Consider the following 15,464-nt stretch of genomic DNA (forward strand, 5'->3'; position numbering starts at 1 on the left):
TGCATTATTCAACAGTTTCCATTAATGAAATGTCTCTAGTAGGGTTCCATCACTGAGAAACATCCATTTGATCTCAGCTAACATGTGACCATCAAAAACTCAAAATTATGCACCCTGGGGTTACTGCAATACAAATATATTATTATTAATAATAATCATCTCTCTGCACAATTGTTAAAGTTAAGTGCTAGCCTGTTTCTGTTCTGGATGTGAGAGATTTGGGTACAATATTCTACTTCTAAATACAAATATGAAGCGCTGTACATACTCGATCATAAGCTGGTTTGTTTAAAAGCCAGCCCCCCACCCCCCAAGATGCATGCGTAAAAATGGAAAATTTTTATGACCCGTTCATAAGCCGACCCAGCAAACTTTGGCTCCTGGGCCATCAAGATAAGCCGCGGGTGGGCTGAGATGGTTTGTTTACCTCACGTCCGCAGACATGGAGGTAAACCTAAGTAAACAAAGTGTTCCGGCCCACTAGCTGCTTACCCTGACGGGCTGGGACAGCAACTGGTGGGGAAATTTTGGGGAAGGGGAGAAGCTGGGGGTCAGGGGAATAATGCCTGTGACCACCCCCCCACATGACCCCACCCCTAGCCCAGGACCCCCATGCTCTCCCTATCCCATCCCTTCCCACCTTATCTGGGGAAGGATGTCTCTGGCCTGGCTGGAGCTGCTCTGGCAGCTGGGCAGCGCAGCTGCAGCCTGCTCCAGTGGGTCAGACCGGGCAGCGTTGCTGCAGCATGGGCCAGGCTGGGCAGCATGGCTGCAGCATGCTCTGGCGGGCCGGGTGGTGGGGCCATAGCCTGTTCTGGGGGAGTGGGGCTGAGCGGCACGGCTGTAGCCTGCCAGCCCAGGAGCTGCAGCTGCTTCAGAGGCTCGGGTGAGAGCAGCGTGGCCAGAAGCGGAGAGACTCTGGCCCCGCCTCTTCCCTTCTGGCTCTGATGCCGCTGTTGTGGGGAGGGGCTGTGTCCCACATCTCCTTCTCTATATCTGTTCATAAACCAACCCCCTTCTCTGGTGCTTCCCTTTTTTACTAAAAAAAATTCAGCTTATGAATGAGTATATACTGTATATTATATGTTTTGGAGACTCTGGAAAGCTACCCATTTCTCTTTTAGGCCCAATCCCTCTCTTCCTCTTCCGTGAGTGGAAGAAGCTGTTTCTGTGTAATCAGCTGGGGGGAAATAGAGGGAGAATACTCTCTGCAGCATGCTCACTCCATACCCTACAACCCTGTAGAAACTCTTCTCTATGGGGTCCATCTATGAGGGTAAGGGGAAGGCTGGCATATCTCAAGCAGATTTCCCCACCTATCCCAACCAAATCTTCAGGACAAGTAGTATGAAGGACTGCAGACAGGGTAGGCTCTATCCTCCATTCCACGTAATTACCACCCAAAAGGGAGGGAGTATCAGGGAAACCCCCAGCAGCACAGTTCCTGGGGGACCCAGGCTGTCCAGAAGCAAAAGAGAACTGGTGGGCAGCAATAAGGAGGCAGAGAAGATGCCTCCTTGTCTCTGGTGGACCTCATGGATTTGAGGCGGGTGGGACACCCTGTCCTTTCCATGGAAGTACGACCACGCTCCCTTGATGGAAAAAATTAGGAGATTTAGTGAGTGCAAACTGAAAATTGTAAGCTCTCTTTATGTAGGTAGAGTAGAGTCCTTTCTGTCACTACCCTCAAATGTTCTGCAAAATGCTTGCTTTTCCTTCTAGTTGAGGTATATTGAATGCAGCTACTTCCTGAGCCAATCATCACTAATCCAGAGTGACTCGGAAGGGTGGCTATAGAGCTGATAGATCATTTTCCCCAGAAACTGAGTGCTGTCTCTGCAGTGCTCCTAGGGTGAGAAAGATTTACAAGGGAGGATATTGGTGCCTAGATTGCCAGTTTCTGAGCACTGACTGCTCCAGTTGATCTCAATGGGAACAATAGGTGCTCACACCGCTGAAAATTAGGCCCTATCTGTATGATACTGGTAACTTAAGCACGCATAGTTAGTAGACACTGGAAAATTTAGCCCTTAACACTTTCATAACACTGAGGAAAAAAGCTTTGGCTAAAATGCAAAAATGAAGACAGATTATCTGTGTTGATGCTTCTTGAATCTACTATTTACTTCTATTATTTCAGAACATCTGCAAATACAAAACTAAGCACGGTGCCACATTTCATGTGCAAGTGCCCAGGGTAGACTATTGCCCTTAAACGTGTTCTATGGTAAAACCAGAATGTTTCATTCTATAGTAACACTGCATGGGGTAGATACCAAATATTCCTAATTTTCAGCTTCCTGCCTTGTCGCCTCAGAATGTTTGCACTTTTCCATTTGAAGGGTTATCCCTCATAAGATATGGAATAAATAAAATTATGATCTATGAGTACAAAGAAGACAGTTCATGCAGCAAGTGCTGCACATATGTCTGGATGGCAGAAAACTTGTCAGTAACACTGGGAGCATAACACAGAAGTTAGCTATGCCTGAGTTACGGAGAGTTTAAGCTGCAAAGTCATGGGTCACTGACACTGTGGAAGGTATGGCTTTGAGGGGAGTGCTCATATGTGCGTATGCAAATAAAACCACCTAGACAAACCAAAGACTCCTACGCTCATGCATATGGACATACTACTTTCTCCAGCGTTACGCCTTCTGAAATGCCTTCTTCCCATGACTTTCCCCAAAGGAGGTAGAATTGTGGGTGGCTAACTTCTGCCTTATGTGCCCAATGTTAGCCCTGGGAACAGCCTGTAGAAGGGGTTTGTGTATAAAGCACATTAGCACTTCTCTTGCCGCATGCATATGCATGTGCAAGGGATTAGATGTTTATGTCAATGCCACTGAGTTTAAAAGATTCTGAAGTTGACAGCCAGATTTTAAAGAGTGCTCTGTACTTATCTGTTCCCATTTATGGAAATTAAAGGCCTGATTTTCCTGAGGATTCAGTACCCAGCAGCTCCCTTAGATAGGAGAAAACGGTTCAGGTTAGGTTGCCTTACTGAGTTGCTTGCTTGTTCTGTTGCTAGCTCATGTGAGCTGATGCTGACAAGATATCCACAAGCCTGTCTTTGGACCAGAGTCATTTGAAAATAACATTATCAAAATCTATTTTGGTTTTCTTTATAAGTTTGATTCACTGTAGCATATATAAAGGTATCATAGGTTCCAATAAAGACCAAACAAGGACGAAGAAATAATGCCTTGTAAAAACTAGACTGGTTCCCAATCATACATACATCCTTAAATTTCATAACCATGTTACAGGGAGAATTATATACGCTATTATCACCCACGGTTCTGCTTTATTTTTAGTTATCTTTTTACAGAGATAGGAACAGTGTTGTCTTTTCTGTTGATTTAATGGTTATCTGAGCTGATATTATCACTGCCGTTCAGCGCAAGGGATGGAAGTTTAAATCTATAGAGGCCATTACGGAACGTGAGGCCTTAGCCTTGTGTGACCTATTAGTTGCTCTGTGGTCTGCTCATCCAGGGGTGCTCAATGATACATACAAACCCATCAAATTTAAGTTCCAGCTTTACTGTCTTGCCCCATTCTCTGCTTGTAAAGTTGAACTCTGGTACCACATTACAGTCTAGCTAAAAGTATCACCACCCACACTTCATAATGCCTCACAAATGTGGGAAGTTTATTACAGCGTGAGGTGGGCTGTAGCCAGGGGAGATCATTGGAGTGATGTGGATGCAGATATGTGGGGAGGCCCAGCCAAGGAGGTAGGGAGGGATAATACAGAACTCGCAGTCCTCAGTACAATAACAGTGCATTTATCTAAACTACTCTGGCAGATTATCACTGTTGAAATAATGTTAATAGTGTAGATACCATACAGAGATCTGGAGCACACACAGGAAAATATGGATAAGCCAACACAACACAAAGCATTTTCAATATCCAGTGGGAAAAGATGAGTACAAAGCATTCACCACCACGGTTAAGATTTTCTTTTGGAAAGAAATCACTTATCAGTGGTTTACGTTAAGTAGAAAGCATTTATCTTAGCATGATTATTGACCCAATTGTGTACAGTTGGGATATGTTCCTCGTCCTACAATGAAATGTCAACTTGATAAGATAATTGCTTCCTATTAAATATAAATCATTGTATCTTAAGAAAATTTACTTTGCATTCCTATTCAGATAACTTTCTCCATTATAGAGCTTGTTCTTATTTCAGATATTAAAGTAAAGACAATCTTTTCTAACCTTCCACACTACTACTATGTGAAAATAACAAACACTTCAACTGACACTTTTAGGCGCCAAAAGGATTTATAGGAACATGAAATCCCACTCTGTCAGATGAGTGCATATTAAAAACAAAACAAACCCTCCCACGTCTTTAGTTTAAAACTATATACAAAGTGTTTTGGAACAAGGAGTTTTTCCAAATCTAGCATAAAACAGAACAAGTGTTGCTTTAAAATAAAAAAGAGAAATTCTCAATTTTGCAAACTACTGGATAAAAGTCTTTATGAAGAAACAAAGTCACTACCATGGAGGACTAAATTTACAAAGGAGAGAAAACCCATGCTCAGATATTATCTGGGGAAAAATGTATTGAAAATTCCTTTGTGATTAATAGAGTTTTCTCTCCTGAGGGTGACCTCTACCTTCAGAATATGATGGTTTTATTATGATTAATAAATTTCATTTCCACAGGGGAAAAGGAACAGTGTCAGCTTAAACTTCAAGCAAGTAGTCTTCTTTTTAAATGCTAATTTGTAAACACGCCCTTGTGTGACACGAAAATCTAGAAGCTCAGAAGGTTAGCAGAATAGATTCAGATTCCATTCCGAAAATGGGGGCAAGGATTTAAGGCATATTGTCAAATTGGAAACCACTAACCCGGGAAGTCACCATGTGATCCAGTATTTTATTCACTCAATCAGCCACAATTTTGTCACCATGCTTATTTTTCATTAAAATTAGTATTATTTCACTGTTCTTTTAGAATTTACACTGGAAACAATCACTGTAGATAAATGATGCACTAGGGCATATATTTACTTTTTTAAAAAAAAAGGAAAATATATTTGGAATAGAGTGTAAGTATACATGATTTCACAAAGAACAGTATATATTACAAATTGATAAATCACTGTGTCAATGCCAACTATAGGTACCCATCATAAGGAATTACAAATTGTTGTCTCAAAGGCTATGTTTACGATGGAGGTTTTATTATAATTTCCCATTGGTGCACAAATAGTGGGAACACCAATGTAAGAGATGTCCCAGCATTTTTCACAAGTGAAATTGTAGATGACATGGTGGTTAAAAACATTGTTGACGAAGTGCTGGCAGCACACAACATTGCTACCACTGCTGGATCTGCATAACAGTGATGATAGAATTATATGAGCAACAAAGAGTCCTGTGGCACCTTATAGATGAACAGACATTTTGGAGCATGAGCTTTCGTGGGTGAATACCCACTTCGTCGGATGCATGTGGGTATTCATCCACAAAAGCTCATGCTCCAAAACGTCTGCTTGTCTATAAGGTGCCACAGGATTCTCTGCTGCTTTTACAGATCCAGAGTAACACGGCTACCTCTCTGATAGAATTATATGAAATTTTAAAATAAAGCACAGCATCCTAGTTTAGAACATCACTGTAAATATTCACATGGGGCTGGATCCTGAAATCCTTACGGCAAAATTCTCATTTAATTCAACGGGAATTTGCCAGAGTACAGCCAGAGTAATAATAGAGTAAAAACTGGCTTCAGGATTGATTACCTTATGTGGTAAGAACTCACTATGTTGAAAAATTGCTCAAATACTGTTGAAAAAGTGGATCTGTTGTTAACTGCTGGGGAGAGATTTTTTTAAAAACAATTAAAGTGACTAAATGATACTTGCATATGAACAGTGTTCACAAATATAAACAATTGGCTATGATCGCTCCAAAGTGTCATTTTTTACATTTTGTGTAGGTATTTCTGAAGTCTCTAAAAACTGGGAAATGTATCCCTTACTCCACTCCTAGTTCTTTATTTTTTTTTGATTGTACACTCTCTGATGCACAGACCATATTTTCCCTGTGCGCCTAATCCTGGGAATGGGGCTCTGATCCTAACTGAGGACTTTGGTCCACTGTATCCTTTGAAAACTGTTTAATAATATATACTATTAGGTTTAATAACAAAATTATCAGGGGAAAATTCATAATCTATAGTACGAGGCCAACTAACACACTTTTCCTTGCTAGAACAATCTGAGCAGTATAAAATGAATGTATGAAAAAAAACTAAATTCAGGAATCTAATTTTCTCTCATCACTAATCCAAAACAAATATTTAGAAAAAAAATTATTGATCCTGAAAATATTTCTACTCGTCTGTCCCAAAGACTTCTTTCCTAGGCAGGTCATTGTTAGGATTATGTAAATTGCTGTGCACTGAGCAAATTGAATCCAAATTTTCACTGGCCCTTGTAACAATCTGCCAAGCTGTAGGCCATTAATGATCCATTTCAACAGTCATGAGACAATGAAATTTAAAGTCATCTCCTTCTGATTACTATTTTTGTTCTCCCATTTTTTTTTCAATTTGGACACATGTTTAGTAACCCATAGATTAGAAATTACTAGGATCTTTTGAAAATGGCTATTAACCCAAATAGTATAAAGTACAAGTTTTGAGCTTTAGAAGTTTTTAAATGTGTGGTGGCTAAAATGATGTAAAGATTCAGATGGGAAAGACAGCAATCAGAAAGATGTAATTTAATAGTCCAATCTCTTGTAATTTTCCAGGGCTAGAAACAGATTACTTGTATCACTGGAAAGCTAATAATTCTAATATTTCCACAATATAAAGCATTTTTATTAGCTGTAACGGTTAATGGACTATCTGACCTTACAATGATTGTCCCTTGGTCTTGCAGCTACTAAAGTTTGGACCAGTGTAACTTTAAGTTGCTGAAATTCTGTGTGTTGATGGCTATTGCTATTTGACAATAAAGCACTAACCTAATGTAATTTTAGAAATAGATAATGTTACCACTATCAACTGAATAGACAGGGTTGCCTCTGCAGCAGAAGGTAGAACAAAATGAGCAGTGACTTCTGTCTCTAGAGCTTCACGATAACCCTGTGCTGACCAGTGGAAAAAAGTGATGCCAGGGAAACTGTTCCTCCCAACCAATGGATGCCATGTAAAGCAGACTCCTGGTCTTGTTATTCACTATCTGATCTTGAAGGTCATCATGGAAGCTTTTAACAGGCAGCAAGTTTAAAACAAACAAAAGGACGTATTTTTTCACACAATGCACCATCAACCTGTGGAACTCCTTGCCAGACGATAACAGGGTTCAAAGAAGAACTACGTAAGTTCATAAAGCATAGGTCGATAAATGGCTATTAGCCAGTATAGGCAGGCATGGTGTCAGTAACCTTTGTTTGGCAGAAGCTGGCAATGAGCGACAGGGCATGGATCACTTGATGATTACCTGTTGTGTTCATTCCCTCTGGGGTACATGGCATTGGCCACTGTCGGAAAACAGGATACTGGGCTGGATAAACCTTTGGTCTGACCCTTATGTTTTTATGGGGCAGAAGGAGTCAGAGTTGTAATAGTGATATTATTAGAGTAGAGGCAGGCAGGTTTCAGAGCCAGAGAAAAGGAAGGCTTAGTTGCAGTGATGACCTGCCTCTCTCCCTATAAATGGTTGCAATGACCGGACACCTCAGCCAATCTACTGGTCGCTTGGATCACCATGATAGACTTTAAGAAGTCACCATGGGGCTGGTGTCAGGCCTCTATTTCCTACCCAACAACTGACATTTTTTAAGAAAACAAAAGGTACTGTGTTACAGTATAAAACAGCTACTCATGTTTCAACTCCTCATTTCATATCATGTGGATGGTATGGTAGGGTTGACAAGTAAAATACTTGCAGTAGAAGTTCCTGTGACATCCCATGTGAAGTCATGATTGTTAATGATACTTTTAAATAGTAAAAAGGAAAAAAAGTCCTTTTGTAGTTTTGCCTGGCACACAAAGGGTCATGAGGTTTGACTCTGGCCCCCCCGCACCTATGGAGGCCAGGCTCATACTTCACTCCTCCCTCCTGGGGTCATGTAGTAATTTTTGTTGTCAGAAGCAGGCTGTGGTGCAATGAAATTTGAGAACCTCTGCTATATAGTATTAGCCAGAAAAGCTAATACATTTGAGGTCATCTCTAATGAAAATAAAAAATTTCTGTGGAACCCTTCACACTCACTGAGGGTTCTGGGGCAGCTGTGACCAGGACAATCCCTGGAAGCATGGCTCTAGTAAAGCTGTTCTTTCAGAGAGCTGGAGGGAAGGAGCCATCACCCAACCCCTGGATGGGACAATAAGATGGGATTTCTAGGAGGAGATCCTTGTAAAAAATTTCCTCCATCTAGCTCAGCAACATTTATAAATTGAAATGTTGAATAGTGATCTGCAGTATTTCCGATTTCCCAGGAACTAAAAAGAGAGATAGGGAACCAAATTCAGATTTATCATAAGAAGGTGAAACACCAAGGTTCTCAACAATTAACCTGCTTACACAAGGTTTGATTTTGGGCTATGGAGTTTGCATTTCAATATGTTAAAAGCTGGATAGCTGCCTTACAGGCTTTGGGGAGTGATTCTGGACTCTCCAGACACAAGTCCTAACTTAGATTCTGAGATCCTTCAGGCCTCAACCTTTTCTTTCTCCTTGTCTCTAAAATGCTCAGCACTTGTCGGCACTAACTAATTAATACATAACAAGTGTACACATTTTCTTGTATACTGCAAGTGTATTTTCTAATAAAAGTTCCTTTGAATGCAGACCTCTTAGTGGAGGATTCCACAGAAAGATTTTGTTCATCACCATAGGACATAAAGCCTTTGCTGGGAATTTTGTGTGGAAATAGTTATGACTCTTGCCTCTACTTAGGAACAGCCCTGTGTGTGTTTTAGATTTCCTCCTCCATTGCTTTCTTGTCCTTCAAGGGGAATTTACAGTGGTATTACTTTTACCTGTAACGATCTTTCTAAAATTCATCAAGTAATAGAGAACTTTGTGGCCTGTTTTACATGAGTTTGCCATTTTCTTAGCACCTGTGGGGGTCCTATTTTGTGTGGGTTTTTATTTATTTATGTCTTTCATCCCAATTGTGGTAACCTCATGCAGTGGAGGCATTTGTTTATTATTAGTCTTGTTAGTAAGAGGAGTTTTTGACTGACAGCACCAGTTTTTCTCTCGCCTGGTGGGGGGTGTCATCGTCAATTCCCATTACTGTCCAGCACTGAAGGAACTTAAAAGTGCAAATCCCCTCAGTCCTTCCCTGTAGCTTGTTATATACCTGCAGACACCTGACAGCGGGATGCCACCTTGGCAGATCTGGTCAGCTAAATAGGATGAGTCAATATTTTGATTGCAGAAATACCCAGGATGCTACAAGATTGGTGATACCATAGGTTATGCTCTCCCCTCCGAGTCATAAGTGAATTAGTGCCTCGGCATGGTGCTAGCATCTGGGTGCGGCTCAAGGATTTTATTTCAGATGTAAAAACAAGGTCTGGATTACTTACGTTTAGTACTGGTCCAAAGGTGCTTGTCAAATGAATGGGGGGGGTATGAGTATAATGGGGGTGTTAACCCAGTGTCTAAGTCAAATTCTAGCTTGATAATTACATCCTGCCTACCTACATTCCTGCTTATAATTTCTACTAGGATAGTTATTTTCTCGTTATGCTGATACTAATTCGCCTAATAAAAACTGTTGCGTGGGGATATTGAAGCACAGTAAATGCCATGTTCCACCTGAAAAGTGGCTGCCTATCTTCGGGAAATGAATGATTCTTGGTTTAGTCTGCAAAGCATTTTTTGATTATTCATTATTATTATTATATTGTAAGTATTTAACAGGTTGTTTTCTATCATATTATTACTATACGGTGTACTTGACAACATAACTTTTTATGAAGTCTGCATTTTTATTAACTCTTAAGCTTTGCAGTATACAATACTGCTCTTTTAAATTCAGCTTTTGAAATGTAATGAGTGTGACAACATACAGATTTTGCCATTTGTTCTTTGTCTACTGCACATGTGTGTGTAAACCATAAATGTATACACACACACCAGAAATGGCATCTACCTTTCAAGTCCCATATTTTCATCATATTACAGAATTAGTATCTGGATATATTAAGACATAGTTGCATTACTCTAAGACCATAGTGCAAGGAATGCATTGATACATACAGACACACCCGTTGAGATCAGTAGAAACATAGATTATTCACTTTTTTGTTATCAAAAGAGCTTCAGATTGCAAATCCTCAATTTACAAATCACAGGACCCCAGCTTTACTTAATCTTGTCATGTTGTCACATTTGACTAGCCATGTGAACTGACCTAGAACTGTAAGCACAAGGAAGGCAAGCTGTCAAAGAGATAATGACAAAGATGCCAACAAGGGCTGCCAGTGTTTTCACTGGGTGAGATAGAAGGATTAATCAAACTTCACTACAGAAAAAACAGAGGATAATCCAAGTGTTTACTGATTTTATCAACTGATCCCATGGTTGCACATCTTATAACAACAACTACCAGGAGCAGTAACAAATAAAGTTCCATATAAGCCATACACAACTATTTACAGCAGTAGTAAAAGGATTTTTAAAGCGCTAACATAAGGGATTCTTGAATTTATTGAGAAAATTTAATTGTATGCATTAGTACAGCATTTCCTACCCTTTTCAAAGCACAAACCTCACTATCTGTCATTTTTCACAGGGAAAGGCAACACAGACATTAAAATTAAATATGGTACTAGCAGAAGAATCTTCCAGGTACTCCAGCTACCCTTCATCTTTGATTTTACAAGGTTAGTAGGAGGGGAAAATGTAATAAGAAAGGTATCTAGTTCAATGTGCTTCTTTGCTCTGCCAAATGGCTGCATGAAATGAAGTCAACCCCTAGGGCAGCACAAAGGAATTCTCAAAAGTGAACTTATATGTCTTTACAATGGGATCTAAATAAAGCTGATGCCAATATCTCAAACTGTATTCTTGCATTTTAGAAAATTGATTTAGATTATTTTCATATGTAAATCTTGGTAATTCCTTTTAAATTTCCATATCTGGCCAGTATCTCCCCCCTTTATCTCAGAGTAAGGCAGTGAGCTGTCTGAGGGCAGAATTTGTCCAGATATGATTAGCTGTGTATCATGTTGAAAGTTCAGCATACAGGCATCTCAGATACATTTATATACTGATGAAAATATTCACTTTAAAATGACTGTCTACCATATCTTGCTAGTGCTCCATGCATAAAACTTGAACTGGTGCCAGAAAACGGTACAGATCAATGGCAGTATTTGGGAATTTTGCAAACCTGGCAATCAAGATGATTTTAAAAACTAAACCTTCCACTCAAACTATTTACAACTTCATAGGGTGCCTGATGCTTCATCTATAAGACAAGTGATAAAAATAGTATAGTTTTGCAATGTTAGAAATTAAAGCAATCAGAATTTGTCATCTTTTTGGGGAGACTTTCTTTCACCAAAGTACTTGACTGTGTTTTTCTAAAGCTAAGAAATATACTGGTATATTTCATTCGTTTGTTCATTCATTCATTCTTATTTCCTTTAAGGGGGATAACTATGATTGAAGAAGGGAAATGAATAAAGTAGTGAGTTGAAAAAAAAGATGTTATATCCACTTCTACCACATTTCAGTCAGAAAGCAGGTTCATATAATAAACTTTGCCCATTTCTCTGTCGCACCTAAACCATAAACAAGCACTTCACACATGGTTCTGAGGGAAACAGTATCAACTATGCAAGCACACTGGATTTTGTTGTTATTGTAGAGCAGAGTTGCAAGAAGTTAAAAATTACAGGAAGAGAGGTATAAATCTGGAATAGTCAGAGTATCCATTTTACACTAGACTACAAGAAGCAAAATGTGTGTTCCAGCAAGCACCTTTCTTCAGGGAACCTGCTTTTGATATTATAAAACCTGAAGTAAAAATTTAAACTCTGCTTTGGGGAAATAATTCAAATATACTCACATTACTACTAAAATACTGTTTTGCAATCAACGTATTTACAACTACAAATTTTGAGCCACAACACATTCACAGCCATGTTCTGCCCTCACATGGAGTTTGATGCTGTGAGATGCCAAATGCCTCTGCATTTCAGGATGAATTCTGCCCTTTTTTCCCATTTCCAGAAATGTGCTGAAGAGGGTTCTTTGGAGATTTTTGTTAAAATTCCACCGTCAGCTGAATGGAGGGTCAGGAAGGCTTCCCTTCCTCTGATCTAATTTACTCTCCACATGTTGTTTAATGATTCCTGCCAAAGATGACCTACCCCTGAAGCATATAACATTTGTTCTGAAGAGTAATTATTTTTGGCCTTAGAAAGCACCAGATTCCGTCAAGTGTTAGATATTAAAAAGTCCTACGGAAGGATCCTCCTGACAGAGATATCTGTGTTTGATATGAGCTCACTACACTCTACACTCATTCTTAGTGTCTTATTTTAACCATAACCAAGGAAGACAGAAAAACCACTTGGCAAGCCAACATCTGTTGAAAGCACTATGTGGGAGAATTTTACAGGCGTTCCTACACAACACACTTTCCCGGAGAGCCTTTTCCAAAGTCATTTATTGTAAATACTTGATATGGTGCAATCTGGTTCATTGTAAAAGCAAAATAATTACTCTTCAGAAGAAATCTTATGTACTTCAGGGTTAAGTAATCTCTGGCAGGAATGATTAAGCAGCATGAAGAGAGGAGTGACCTTCACTATAGGCAAGGAAATCACCCAAATCCTCCCTTCAATCTGATTAGACTTTTAACCATTGTTTTCCTGATTAGTTATATTATTATTCACACACACACACACACACACACATCATTTTCAGGGGGATGAGATAAAGACACACACAAATTCCATATTTTGAACAGTACATTCAGTATAACCTAGTCCAATGAACACACGTCATTAAGTTCAGTTGGACTAATCATGTATATAAAGTTACTCAGGTTGCAGTTGTTTAACAAGAACAAACAGAAGTACAGGACAGTTTAGAATTTATGTGTCTTAATAAAATAATTTAAAAAATACTTCATTAATTCGCTGAACACTAGATTTACTGATTTGGAAGGTCTGACCTAAATCAAGCACGGGAGGCAAACATTATTTAAAGTGCAGCTTTGCCTATTGTATTTCAATTCTGAGATTTAAAAATCAACAACACTGATGAACTTGTCATGAAAACTAGTGATTTAAATCAACAAGCTTTTAGCAACTTACATTGTAAAACCTGTGAATGTGCACCTGAGCGTGAATTCCTTGCACACCCAAAACTCCTTTGGACTCCAATGTAAGATTTCTTTGTTCAAGGAATGCAAGATCAGGCCTCTCATTAGCTAGTCAAAGCTCACTCACTCAGATCACATAACAAGAAAAGCATCTACCATCAGCTGTTTATTGATTTATCTATTATTTTAAAAACTGTATCTAACCAAAAACTTATTTTTAAAACCATACAATGCAGGCAAGCTAAGGTGAAACGAAAAGCTTTTGTAAATAGATTCAAAGACCCAATTTCTGTCCTCAGTTACACCTGTGCAATACACTGAAGTCACTGGCAGAGACCCATACCATAAGATTACAAAGCAGTGACATAATGCATGTTTGTACAGTCCTGGACATTTACAATTCCACAGTCCTGCAGGAAGGAAGCAAGTCTTTTTATTACAGAAACTTATTCTTGTTCCATGGAATTCATCTTCCACGACAGGAAATTGCCTGCAGGGCCATTGGACTGCTAAATATCCAGGACTTAAGTATGTATGTCTTTGAAAACAAAGTTTATTAGAAGAACTTTCTTCTTTACTTAAGAAACAGGCTAGAACTGATAAGCTTATTACAACCTGGAGCAGAGCAGGAGAGAGGAAGGCTAAAGCTGTGCATTTAGATGTAGGTGAATCCTGAATTCAGGTTTTGACCAAGCAAATGAGTTTCTAATAATGTCTTTTCAAATATAATGCAATTTTCAATTTATAAAGTTAAATACACACTGCTTCTAATTTGGGATTCTAAACAGTTTGTATTAAAAGAAGAACTTTTCAGATCACCTTTAAGAAACATGTAAATTGCATACAACATTACAAAAGTCAGTATATGTTCATCTTACTATATATAATTTTCATTGACACAAATTGAATATTGTTGACGTATTTGATTATAGATCAGTATGTTCTAAAGTGTACAGTCTTCACCTTTCATTTGCTGTTGCTGATATTAATAGGGTATCCTATAAATAAGTGTTTTAATTCCAACATTTTGTTTTAGATTGTGTATCCTTCAATCATTTTGCATGCAGAATTCCCATTAAATCAATAAGATTTTTGCTTAATAATCAATGGCAGAATATGGCCCAATGTTATTACAATTTATTTTGGCTTCTGTGCAGAGCTTCACCTTAGGTAGCAAAATAATTCCATCCTTATATGTATAAAGATTCAGACGGTTCCAACTACATTATGCAACAGAGATGATTTCCCTTGGTATAATCTGTATATCTATAAGATTACTTTTTGCAAATATCTTATAAAACCAATGCTTATTCCTCTGTACCCAGGTCCTTATAACACAATGTTATATTAGCAAAGAAACAAAGGGCCTTTGCTTAGATGCTCTGATGATATACAGATCTTCTCTCTCACTATCCTATCTGCAAATACAGACTTTGATGTCCTTTGGGGTCTGTACTATCTTTGTGGGCACCATTTGCCCCCAAAGAGTCATTCAGAAAACTGGTAAATCCACAGCATTTACAGGTGTCTATGCTTTTAATCCTATCTTTATTTCTGTTTGGGGAATTTTTGGTAACAATTTTGGTCATACTGTACAGTAAATTTAAGAAGCTTCAATATATTCTTACTTTTCTGGGTCACACAATATTGAAACTGGAAATAAAACATCAAAGTCAGCAAAATAACCTAATGTCTTTTATATGGCAAAGCCTAAAGGTTTCAAGCTATCACTTAGTGAAACTATTCCAAAGATTTATATTATGGACTTTACTAAGCTTTCTCTAATGATTAACTGCAGCATGTGAAAAAGGATATTGAGACCTGGATGGATGCATCAAGAAGTATCAATGATTGTTACCTGCAGAGGTGTTACAAGAAATTTCATCTGCTGCAACGAAGACGAATTGATTTCTGCAAGAGAAGATAAAATTCACAATACTGCTTGCTGACTGGGAAATGTGCTAGCTGCCAATTGACTTGATGTTTACAGATGGGGTAGGGTAAGGGTGCTTAATTTTAATGAACGTAGCAAAAAAAAAGTGTTGACGTATTTCAGTACTAGATAGTTTATAAGGATCATGAGGTAGACATGCTGGGATCTTTTAAATGAAATAATGGTGACATCTGAATAT

At 38.7% G+C, this 15,464-nt stretch overlaps 1 protein-coding gene across 18 annotated transcripts in view; it reads right to left on the minus strand.

Annotated features, from left to right (window-relative positions):
* RBFOX1 (RNA binding fox-1 homolog 1) overlaps positions 1-15,464 on the minus strand; it is a 2,554,959-nt gene that overhangs the window by 2,755 nt on the left and 2,536,740 nt on the right. For 7 of the 18 annotated variants that reach the window (XM_075069298.1, XM_075069294.1, XM_075069295.1 and 4 more), the window contains one exon: positions 15,191-15,243. The exons of the other annotated variants lie outside the window; for them this stretch is intronic. In XM_075069298.1, coding sequence (XP_074925399.1) covers positions 15,191-15,243 — 53 coding nt within the window. The remainder of the gene's footprint in view (positions 1-15,190; positions 15,244-15,464) is intronic. 18 annotated transcript variants of the gene reach the window in all.

Source organism: Chelonoidis abingdonii, chromosome 9 (assembly GCF_003597395.2).
Source record: "Chelonoidis abingdonii isolate Lonesome George chromosome 9, CheloAbing_2.0, whole genome shotgun sequence".
Classification (NCBI taxonomy): domain Eukaryota; kingdom Metazoa; phylum Chordata; order Testudines; family Testudinidae; genus Chelonoidis; species Chelonoidis abingdonii.